Genomic DNA, 12,731 nt, shown 5'->3' on the forward strand with positions numbered 1-12,731 from the left:
ATAGACTCACAAGTAATTATATTAGGATTATTATTACAATTTTTTTTTTACAAGCCATTCCTTCATATTACACAATCTTATAATTTTGACTTTTTATATCAAATTACATTATCCTTTTGTATTCTAGTCTTATTTAGCTGATAATGATAAAATTATTTGTGTAGTTTCATAGCATGTTTTATTATGTACAATTTTTTTTTTTTTTGAAACTTTAAATTATTATTTCCCTTATGTTAAGATGCGCGTATTCATGGTTTTATACTAAGTCCATACGCTAGTTATGTATTTGTATATGTATAGTTTTGAAATCAACGATTTTCTAATGTGCCAGTTTCTTTTTATGTAATGCAATGACCAGAATTTTTGAAAATCTGTATAAAATGATCTCTGTGTTAAACATTGAATTTGTATTAAAATATTATAGAACATAAAAATATTTTTAAAAAAATGTTTCCAATTTTTTTACAATAATTATGTGAATTTCATTATCTAACTTAATTTTATTCTTGTTATAGTAATCATTACTTACATAAAAAAAATTATAACTAGGCCATTAATAAATTAGAAATAATCAGGTTGGGGAGAACAATTTATATATTTCTTTAGTTGGTATGTATTTAAATTTAATTCTTATCAATGGGAGTATATATTTTATTGGGATAATAAAAATTCTTTGTTATATTATTAGCAGTTAAACATTTTTGTTTTATAGATAAAATTATTTTATTCGCAGTTATAAATCTCTATAAACATAATATATAAATATATATATATTTTTTATGTACATGTGTATGATGTAACTTAAACTGTCTTATAATAAATTATGATTATAATTATTATGAAATTGTTGTATTTTATTTTACAATTTCATGTGCTCAATTTCCTAGTCATAGTTTTTAATGATAAACTATAGTTGTTGATTATAGTTTGTCACTAGTAACATTTCTTTTAAAAAATATTGAACCACATATTATCCATTCTTCATTATTTGTTTGGTACTTATATTGAATTCATAAATATATTTCTTATGTGTTTATGACTTACGACTATACAAGTAATCTATAATAAGGGTTACTAACTGACAAACATCTTAGACATTTTAAACAGGCTTGATGGTTGCATTATAAAAATGTTGATTAAATTTAATATGGTAATTTGATTAGTCTATCATCTTATTTATTGTTCTCTTTACACCAAGTTATATATCATATTGTTTACAAAATTTATTTTTTAAATTAAATTTAATATACCTATATGGAAATATAATATATTGTATATAATTTTTTTGGTTTAAAAAAAATTCTTCACTTAATTTTCAATCTAAATAAAACAATATTTAAAAAAAAATAAAATATTTATGTATATTTTAATATTTTTATTTTTATGATTGAAAACGGGCATTTTTAATTTTTTATACTGAAGAGAATTTTGTTCGGTGTATTTTGATGCATACAAATCGAAATTTGGATGAGTAGTTAATATGTTATAACTTGCTTTATACTTAAACTTTAAATACTTACAACTATAAGTGGTATTTAAAGTTCAGGTAGCATAATACACCAATATTTTGCGGGATATCCCCGACCACTTCACTCACCGAAACATTAATTATACTTTAATACTTATAAGTTTATAACACGTAATCTTTACTCGTCCGAATTTCGATTTTTATGTATCAAAATATAATAAAATATTCTGTTTCAAAACATTTAATCAAAAACAAAAAATAAATGTTGTTTATTTCTACTCGTAATTATGTAAAAAACATTAATACATTTTGAAATTATGAGTATTCGCGATAAAAGGATTGTCTTGTAAAACTCATTTATCACAAATACTGATTACTCAATGACGAAGAACATATTAACTACTATGTATTATACTACAGTAGTACAGTAGTTGTACTTCGCCAGTACTTATCAATCTATATTTATAAAAAAATAATGTCAAAAGCCTTGGAAGATGTGGAGAAAGGTATTATTATAAATGGAATCTAAATTAACAACCTGAGATATGCAGATGACACTGTACTGATAGCAAGCAGCATATAGGCGATCTAAAAAAGATACTAAACTAAGTACTAACAGCTAGTGGAAACTTAAGACTAAATTTGAATGCCCTAAACCAAAATATATGGTAATGGATAAGGAACAAATCCGACAAATGTTCTCAAGACTCAACAGTGCCCCCTTGGATAATGTACATAAAATAATTTATCTTGGGCAATCATTAATAGATAACTGGAAATTGTCTGGAATCATTCTCGCGAAATAAGATGCAGTTTAGAAAAGGTATTACGCAGTTTTTATGAAAATGTGAAATTTATTCTGCAGCCATCAGTTTCCTATGAATCTCTAAATCAGAATGATTCGTTGCTATATAGTCACCGTGCTTTTTATTAATGGAGTTGAGACTTGGACTCTATCTAAAGTTTCTATCAACTGAATTCGAGTATTTAATATGTGGATATCCGATGTACCGTAAAGTAGCGGTTCCCACATTTTTTTAGTTTACACCACCCTAAAAATAAAAAATCAATTGCGCCTCCCACAAATAGATAAATAACAAGTTAATAGTACTTAGATACACAAATACACAAATACCTATTCTAATTTTTTATGACAAAATAAATCGAATTATTAAATTTTAAATTTTTTTGAAAGAAAAACAACTATTAATATTTAATCTTTATGCGAACAGTGTGGTCAAACGATGGCTGGATGAATTAACTTTCCGAATATTTCCGAGTATAACTATACTAAGTATAATCTTACAGTTATTTAACTGTATGCGAAATTATGGTTGATTTAAAAATATTATTTACCGCGCAACTCGCTCCACACAGTTTGGGAATCGCGGCCATAGAGTATTAAAAATTAGTTAATGCTGATCACATAACGAATATCAACGTACTAGAACGAATACTTAATTATAGATCTTATTATATTAGAGTAGTGAAAACTTTAAAATCACGATCATTTCAATATCTGTATATTAATTATACGACATCCAGAAAAATATGGTCTATTACAACAGGGTAAAATAGTTGTAAAAAGGAGCCGTGGAAGAAATAAAATTTCTTGGTTGGACAACCTCAGAAAGTGGTTCAATACCAACATCTACGATATATTCTGTATAACAGCCATTGGCATAAAATATATAAAATTGTTAACATGATAACGTTCGTTTACGGACATAACACTCGAATCACAGAATACACATAATCTCGAATTATACAGTAGAATGCCTATAAGGATATAAATTAGAGTACTTATCAAAAAAAAAAAAAAACACAAATTAATAATTATGCTTTACACAACAGCAGCAAGGTATACACCACGACTGTGCCTAATGTTTATATTGTTGACTGCAAGTTATCCAGTGTCCACTTGCGCTATTCCGTTGCGAGACCAACGTTGATGAAAATATCTTATCTTATTGCGACATAATACTCGTAGTGTTCAAGGTCGTCATCAATCGACTATCATTATACTATGGTTTAAATATTTTGGTATAAGTTACATGTCGGAACTTACAACAATTTGAATATCTTCTCTCTAGAGACAATTCAAACATAATAGGTATAGGATTAGGTATACAGAAAATACATCTAAATGCAGGCTGTGTCTTGACTTCTCTAGTCAACATTTAAAATTACTAAAAGATTCAGTTCAGTGCTATCCAATTGTACAAATTGGTTTAAATAAACGAGTATATGAAATAAACAAAATATAAACTATAAAATTATATTATATTTGTACCTATAATATATTTTTATGGTTGTAAAATATTCTGTATTTAGGATAAAAATTAGTCGTCGAGTAAAAACTTATTCATGGACATTGGACAATATTGACTCTAATTAGTCTGATTATAAGTGATGTAACAATTGTAATGACTGAAGTATGTAAGTTATTGACTTTGAAATATTTTAAAATAGTTTAGTTATATTAAAATAGTTAGTTTAAAGGAAAATATTAAACCGATCAAAATTCGTATCCTAAAATCCATCTCAATAGCATTTTTTGTTAGTGACAAATGACTCTACCAAGTTAAATGTTAGTATGTTATATTTATATGTTCATATAAGTGTATTATAGGTACTACAAAAATAATGTGGGTAAGAGGGTACTTGTTGTTCAGAAGGTGTCATGTGGGTCACTATAATAGTATAATGTAAGTGTTTAATTTTGATTTAATTATATATCATTGTTATAGCCAAACTAATGAAAAATCTTGTATTACATTTTCAACTCTTAGCTACTTATACAAAAAAATTATGAATTATACCTACAAAATAATTTACAAATATTTATGATTTTGACAAATTTATGTCAATATTAGAACTTCAAAGTTCAAATGCTAATAAAAAAAAAATATGCATATGTATTCTAATAATTTTTGAATCATCATAAGACTAGGTAACTTATGAAGAACTTTGTATTAAATTTTCAAGTATTTTGACTAGGCCAAAAAAATTTTATCGATATTTATAAAAGAAAAAATAAACAAAAACGAATATTTCAAATGCCTATAAATAGCATTAAAATAAGTGAAATATTTTGAAAATTGAAACTGATGAATTTTTTGAGTATCAATAACTTATACTTTTTGAATGAAAACAAATATTTAAAATTGTTTTAGAATAATTCATTATCGTTACCCAATTTGTAAAAATTTAAAGTTCAAATGCACTTACAATTTTTCCTTTAATGAAAATAAAATCATTTGTTTTTTTTATTTTGTTTTATCGATATAATATCTCTTTTATTTATCCGAAAAATTGTATTTCATTTTTCTGTGTACCGTAGTAATTTTCTCCGATTTACTGTAATGTTTATTTCATTCTTGATAGTTTATTCTATATAATATTATATCATATTGGCATATTTGCCTATTTAAAATTGTATATTATATTAGAAAGCCATTTGTGTTTAAACTAAAATAGTTATAAAACGACTCAAATGCAGTACCTACTTAGTACTTATGTTTATTTATTTATTTGGTTTTTCAGTTAATACCTATATGAAAATAACAAATCGAAATTAATAATTGTTTTGAACTTAATACACTTAAAAACACTTAATAAAAATAAACAAAAACTTATATATATATATTTACTTGTTTTAGCACCTATAAGTTGTAGAAAAGTGCTCAATCAGAGGTTAGGTCAGAAGGTGGTGTGGACACTTTCAAATTAAGTTTTTATCCAGTTTGGAGAAAAGGCATTCCCGTGTCGATTTTTTGGCATACTTTCAAAATTGTGTTTTGGAGTATTTGGATTTTGTTTATTTTTATTGAAGAGACTGCTGCCCATATTGAATAAACATATGTGATTAATGGTCGGATAATTGAGGTGTACAGTAAGATGGGTTATTTTATTTGAAGGGTCAGGTTATTAATTGATACTTACGTTTTATTGTGAAATATTATTAAGCATAAATATATAAAGATTATAAATATTATAATATTATTATTATTATTATATTTTAATTTTTGAAATTATCACTAAATTTATTCAGATAATGTATTATATTATTATCAGAAATAAATTTCATTTTTTTAAGGGATTATCATATTGATTACTGAAGAAATATTGCATTTATTATTGAGGGCGCATGTTACATTTTTTATTAGAAGGATATTATAATTAGATAGTTTTACTCTTGGAGCACATAATATATTATTATTGAGGGTGGATTAATAAATTTAAATAATTTATAATGTACCTATATAATAGATAGAAATAATTTTATTATTTAAATTTTATTGTTAATACAATTTACAGGCATATTTAACGATGAAAATCGCAAAAGAAAAAGCTTAATCAAGCCTAAATTTCATAAAAGAAAAAGCCACAATGATAACCAATCATAATTCATAATACGAGTATAATATTGTCTATCATTATTGTTTTATTATTATTTAGTCAATAGTCCGTATGTCTATTCTGAAGATTACGAATATAATTCCAAAACGTGTAGATTTACAGCAAAGTTAGACATTATCGCATAAAGTTATATGATATGAATTCCACCCTAGATAGTAGTTGGTGCACAATTACATCAACACTATATTGCGGTAAAAATAATTGTTCACGTGAATTACATGTTACGTTAGCCGTTAGGAAAAAGTGTGACATGTACTAAGGGCGATGAATCAAACCAACAACAAGACGACTCAAAAGCCATAGCGGATAGTATATTAGAAGGAACTATACGAATTCAAGATCGCATAACGTTGGTATCGATGCTAAAATATTTTTAGCTGGTGTTGAAGAAGGACAGGAATTTCATAAATCAACGACTTGTGAATATTCACAGGAGACATAGTTTAGTAGGTATACAGGAGTTTCTGTAACATATTCATTGACCATTGTCGAATGAATATTCGCTGAATAGATAAGAAGTAGTAACTTGCTTAGCAAAAGCTATAATGAAAGAATTAAATTATTAGTCAGAACTAATGAATTGCATGTTGAAACATTCTTATAATCTTATGTCCAAGGTGGTATTCAGCCAACTGTGATTATTAGAATCGTTTTAAGTTCACAGGTAACAGTATTTCCGCAGATATAAAATTTTCAACAGACCTGCAATCAGAGGTGACATAATCTCTTAAAATTATTGCTCTAAGTATGTTTAACGATAGTACGATACCTGTGATTTAAATACAACATGTTGTTCCAAGTTAAGTTGTGTTAAATCAGATTTAACATGGTTGTTATGGCGATGTTACAACACAAACAATATTAATTGTATTCCATTCGACGGAATATGTTCACTGTTCACACAGTGACACCTGTTGTGGTAATACTTATTCAATAAGTCTTATTGTTATTATGTCAATCCATCGTGGGCGAATAGCAGGTGTTATAATAGAAATTAGTCTATAAATATAAAAATAGATATTCAATAAAAACATTACAATACTAATCAAGATACTGATTTATCATATAAAATGATTAGGTAATAAATATGAAGTTATAAGTTATTAACATATTATATTTATTGAATTAAAATTACCTTGATAAGAATACGTTTAACCAATATTTTTATTAAAAGTAATTTAATATAAAAGCCAGAGCTGTGCCGTTAAGAATTTGCGCCTGGGGCAAAATTAAAAATATTAGCCCCCTAATATTCTAAAAAATATTTTTTTGCGCCCCTTTAAATAGTTTAAACCATATAATATAATATATAACCAAGGCGCATGCCCCCTAGGCCCCACCACGGCACGAATCTGCATAAAAGATACAAGCATGTACCTATTTTGTCATAATAAATAAAATATTAATATTAATATTTACCTAATCATATATACGTATAGGTATATACTCAGAGCCTGATTTACCAAATATATGGCCCAGGACAAAATAAAAAATAAATTTTTATTTCAACAAAATTAGTATATAATATTACATAGTTAGTGATAACTGATAGTCACCGGTGGGCCCCTTGGCCACGTGGGCCCAGGACAAATGTCTATTTTGTCAGTGCGTAAATATGGTCCTGTATATACTATGAGCATAAATTTTATCAAAAAGTGTATTATTATTATAATTACAATTAATATAATCATAAATATATACTTAAACCCATCTTGTTATAGCCTTTACTTTAAATTAAAAAAAAATATATATTTATTTATTTATAAGTATAGTTATTTTTTACGAAAAAAAATAATCATATACTAGGTACCTATACACATGATTGTAAACACTAAACATACAAGGTGGTTCTTTTATTAAACAACACTCATTTTTTAAAAAAGTATAGATTTTTTTTTTTAAATTTTTAGATATCTACGTGTTTTACTAGAGCTGTATAGAATTTATATTTTTTTCACTTTTATATTAAATAGAAAAAAACTATATCAACTTTTGATTTTCAAACGACAACCTACATTAATAATTGTATAAATTAAATTATAAATTATAAAGCCATTTTCACGTTAAAATTTTTAACTTCCGTTGATCCGTCGGCGAGTTATTGAGTTATAGCTGCTCAAAGATGGTTGGTTTTAGAAAGTTTTTAGGTGTTAAACATCAATACTTATTTGAAATTAGTCAGAACTGGGATTTTTATTTGTTGAGTCCAGTAGCTATAAAAGTAATAAATTCGATATTATCGACCCCATGGTAATATGGTATAGCGGACAGTGCCGAGTGGTGATAATATTTTATGTATTTGTTACTACCTGCCATACCTACCTTTTTGTCAATTGTTGTGTAATTATAATTAATTGGACTAATATTACTACTATTAATACTATACTATTATTCGCTTATCGTTTTCGATTACCGACTTCGACGACGATGCATGATATTAAGTCGGTGATATTCTTAGATCACATACATGAATATTAGAGATCTCTATTCTCTAATGTTCATGGCTGTACCCCTCATACCCGCCCACCAAACAGTGACAGTCACTTCATGGGGAGACCAAACGAGAGTTTATTTTAGTAAATTCCAAAGAGTTATAAAGATTTTGTTTTGTGTGCTAGTGATAACAGTTTTGATAAGACTTGTTTACTTACGCTTTGGCACAGATACGTATCACATATTATGTGCAATGTGCGCTTTTGCTTGTCAATTGATCTTTACCCGGCGTCAGTGATTAATTTGTTTCACGTTTGTTCATAGTTTCCTTTCTTTTATTCAGTAAAAAACTCTTCAAAATGAATGCTCCTCCAACATTCGAATCGTTTTTGCTGTACGACGGAGAAAAAAAGTGAGTTGCATTATGTCGTATTTGTCTTGTTAATTTCCTATCAACTAAAATTAATTTTTGAATTTTAGAATAGTCAAAGAAGTAGATACTAAAGTGACAAATGCAGCAATTTTTACAGTTAATAAAGAAGATCATACTTTGGGAAATATGATCAGGAAGTAAATACTCAATAATTATCATACTATCATAGTTACCGATAATCATCATTTTATAAAATGTATTGTTTTATTTATTTAGTCAACTACTTAAAGATCCCAATGTACTTTTTGCTGGTTACAAACAACCACATCCACTGGAACATAAATTTGAACTTCGTATACAAACAACATCTGATTATACGCCTCAAGATGCTTTAACTAATTCTATAACTGATCTTTTGGCCGAACTTTCTTTGTTTGAAGAACGTTTCAAGGTATTATATTAACATAATTAATTCCATGAATATATATTATTTTAAATAGTTGCCGTATTAATAGTTTTGGTATCTAATACTTTGTCTTATAACTATATGTGGAAGAAAAGTCCCATAAAATGCACTAAAATGCTTATTCTTGTTAGGCTGTGCTTTGTATATTATTTTATAGAACTGGTTAGTGTGTAATGAATAATGCCATTATATGACATACATCTTTGACCAAGCGCGGAGACCAAGATGCAATAATCTCCCCCCTCCCCCTGTAAATGAATTCTTGATCTATACCTGTCTATGGCTGATTATATTTAACACTATCTATTATTATCCATATTTCTTGATTTTATATTTAGTATATAATAATTTTTCTATAGACTTTAGATGGTGTAGGAGATTCGAGTAGCAAAATTCATACAATTTAAGGTTAAAAATACTAAGGAAAAGTTGGTATATTAGATTTTTAACAGCCATAAGTCATAATATAAGAAAAAGGGGTATCACCCTGCCATATAATGTGCTGTTATTGTTCCTAAATTATTGTATTTAGTTCATGATAATGATCTATTTTTTGGGAAATGAGAAAACTACATTGTAACCTTTAATAAAAATATATATAAGACCAGGCTCAATAATTTTGTCAGATTTTTGAAAGCTTACAAAAATTTGCAGCAAGAGGAATTCTAACATAAGACTGTTAACCATAATAGTTATAATTTTGTTGATCCGAAAACAGAGACACACACCCGAAACATTGAGAGGTTGTGAAGTTCAGCTAAATAGAGAATAAAAATCGTTGTGACTTGTGGAATGAAAAGAAATTTTCTGGAATCGTATTTGGCAGATTTTATTTGGAAAACACATTTTGGGGAATAAAATGCATTTGAAACCATCTTAAAGAATTATATCTGAGTTCTGCCCTTCATTCTAATTTTGATAAAATATATATTTTTTAAATTTATAATATCATAATACATTTATTTTTCTAACATTTTATTATTAATAATAATATACATGATTTATTTATTTATGGCGGGGCGATAACAAACAAAACAATTACCGAAAAAGGTATTTAATAATGAATTGTTGTAATTTTAATTTTCTATTTTATGTATTAGTAGTGATAATTATTAGTATAATTATTATTTATTATATTCTGTTATTATAACATTATTTTTATTAATTATTATTTGTTATTAATTAGACCCTTTATCAGGTGTTTTCTTATTACCTATCTTAGTATATTGTTATATTTTGATCATTATTAGAATAGGTATCAAATGCTTTTATAAGTAATATTCAACAACAGCTGTTTTAAAAATGCATTTTACTCTTGACTTAGTTTTGGTAGGTATTCTATTGCTCTTTATAAATAGATGATACTTCTATGAGCTTATATAATGAATATAGTTCTAGAAATTTAAAAAAATTCCTAATTCCTTAGTTGGAAATATAAGGATTTACAAGACAATATGTTATATTTGAGGATCATTCTATTTACAATATTTTCACAAATTAATTAACATTACAATTTCAAGTATCCAATAATCTCACTAAATATATTATTGTACATACATTTTAGACAGTGGCATAGCCAAGGGGGGAGGCTAAAGGGGATATAGCTTCCCCATTGTCCATATTTTTTATATTGCTTTGAAATATTTAAATTTAAATACAGAAATTGTATTACAAATTTTAATTATTTAATTAATATATTTCTTGTTATTAGTTATATAATAGAATATTTGAGTTATAAAAGTATTATTAAAAGTGTTTGTTAATTTTTTTTGTTGTTTTTGATTTTCAATAACTCAAGTTAAAAGTGTTCAGCCCTCCCCATAAAAAAATCTGGCTACGCATCTGTATTTAAATATTATATAATAATTAAAACTAACATTTTTCATTTTTATTTTTTTTTAGGAAGCTTTAAGGGAGAAAAAAGAAGGACTTGATTAATATGATTGTATGATTTAATGAACTTATAATAAGTAGTATTATTACATAATTTTAAGGTGATTTTGTATATTTGTTATTGTAATTCATGCATATTAATTAATGTGAATGCAGATTATAAGTGAATTGTATTAAATTGCTTTGTAAAATCGAATACATCACTTTTGGTTGTATAATGAATTTATTTTACCTTGTACTTTTGAATATTTGTTTTTAAATTATAATTTTTATAAAAATGTATATTCAATCGAAAAGATAGATTTCATTCAATCACTAAATAAAAAACATATTATTACAATTATTATAAATTTAAACAGTATAAAATGAATTTGAAAGTTTTCAATGGATTTATAAATTATTGTTTTATTTTGGTAGATTCATTGACTATATTATAAACAATTTATATTGTATTTATAATCAATAGTAGATTTAAATTTTTTCTTTTTAATATTTTATGTAATATATATTATATATCTTAAAATTAATAAATTAATTATTCATACTTTGTTTATTTAATATTAACTTGATACCATGTATATAGGTATTTCACTTTAAGGCTTATGATATTTGTTTTTAACAATAATTTATTAATTAAGTTATTAAAGTAAAATGTTAGGTTAGTGTATTAATATCATAATTTATGATAAATATTTTTAGATTATAATTTTTAAACTTGTAACTGTTCAAACACAAACATTGTATTGTATAGGTTCAAATTTCTTAGATATTTATTTGATTCAATACTAAGGAATACCAAATTAATTTGTAAAACACGAGGAATGTTGGTGGTGTAATAATATTAATATGCTTTTGTTAGTATATTTTTGAAGGTGTTTACTTAAGCCAACAAACATAACTTATATATATATATATAGAACAAAGAGTATAAATTATACTAATGCTAGAGTAAAAATTAATTTTCTTTAATTTACAATTTATTGCAAAGTTTTATAAAATAAATAATAAATACTTCTATTTCATTTAGTATTATTTAGAATTATTCATATTTATTTCTCATTAATATATATGTCAAAAGTTTAATAAGAGATTATAATTATTGAAAAATTATTTTGAATTGAACTAACTTACAACATATCATTATGCGTGGTAACTAATTTCCTTACTAATTTTAAATTGTTATTTTTTGTGATTTTGAATAGTTAAAGAGTATTGAAATTTTATTCTACTACTAATTTTGTCATTAAATTGTACCTATGAAAAAAATTTATAATAGGAGTCGGTGAACCTACCTTATTTTTAAGTATCTAAATCACTGTAATGAATGTGTAAATTAAAATTCCATGATTAATTAATGCATAATATGTTAAACAAATTTTGATCGTAAATCTATATCAGCCTATATAATATTATATTAAGTATACAGTATTACCATACTTATTTTGCGATTACTTATTAGGTAGTTAATAGTTATAATCGTAATTTATTTTACTATTAGTCATCGGTGTATACTGTATATAAAAATGTCCTGTTTGACAATAATCAACATGAAGCTAAAATTATGTTAGTCAGAGACTTGACAACTTTTCATGGTACTCTCATACCACCATGTAAAGGAATTCTTAAAAAGAATATTGTGAAATTTTTATTTTGAAGAAGTGTTCTCATACATTTCT

General features: G+C 25.4%; 1 protein-coding gene and 1 long non-coding RNA gene across 2 annotated transcripts; one reads left to right on the forward strand and one right to left on the reverse strand.

The window, feature by feature from the left end:
* Positions 1–6,454: 6,454 nt before the first annotated feature.
* Positions 6,455–8,683, reverse strand: LOC126549041 (uncharacterized). Its single transcript, XR_007603181.1, has 3 exons — positions 8,542–8,683; positions 6,660–6,889; positions 6,455–6,592 (listed from the first exon to the last, which is right to left on the reverse strand). It is a non-coding gene; the product is annotated as an uncharacterized LOC126549041 (long non-coding RNA).
* LOC114125624 (DNA-directed RNA polymerase II subunit RPB11) lies at positions 8,543–12,077 on the forward strand. The gene is made up of 4 exons (XM_027989357.2): positions 8,543–8,735; positions 8,804–8,893; positions 8,973–9,147; positions 11,065–12,077. The coding sequence occupies exons 1-4, from the start codon at positions 8,683–8,685 to the stop codon at positions 11,098–11,100; spliced, it is 354 nt and encodes a 117-aa protein (XP_027845158.1). The 5' UTR covers positions 8,543–8,682; the 3' UTR covers positions 11,101–12,077.
* Positions 12,078–12,731: the final 654 nt, after the last annotated feature.

This window comes from Aphis gossypii, chromosome 1 (genome assembly GCF_020184175.1).
Source record: "Aphis gossypii isolate Hap1 chromosome 1, ASM2018417v2, whole genome shotgun sequence".
In the NCBI taxonomy this organism is placed as follows: domain Eukaryota; kingdom Metazoa; phylum Arthropoda; class Insecta; order Hemiptera; family Aphididae; genus Aphis; species Aphis gossypii.

Coding starts and splice junctions, on each gene's coding strand:
- LOC114125624 (XM_027989357.2), top strand. CDS start 8,683: ATGAATGCTCCTCCAACATTCGAATCGTTTTTGCTGTACGACGGAGAA. Junction 8,736..8,803: donor CTGTACGACGGAGAAAAAAA/GTGAGTTGCATT, acceptor TTTGAATTTTAG/AATAGTCAAAGAAGTAGATA. Junction 9,148..11,064: donor TGTTTGAAGAACGTTTCAAG/GTATTATATTAA, acceptor ATTTTTTTTTAG/GAAGCTTTAAGGGAGAAAAA.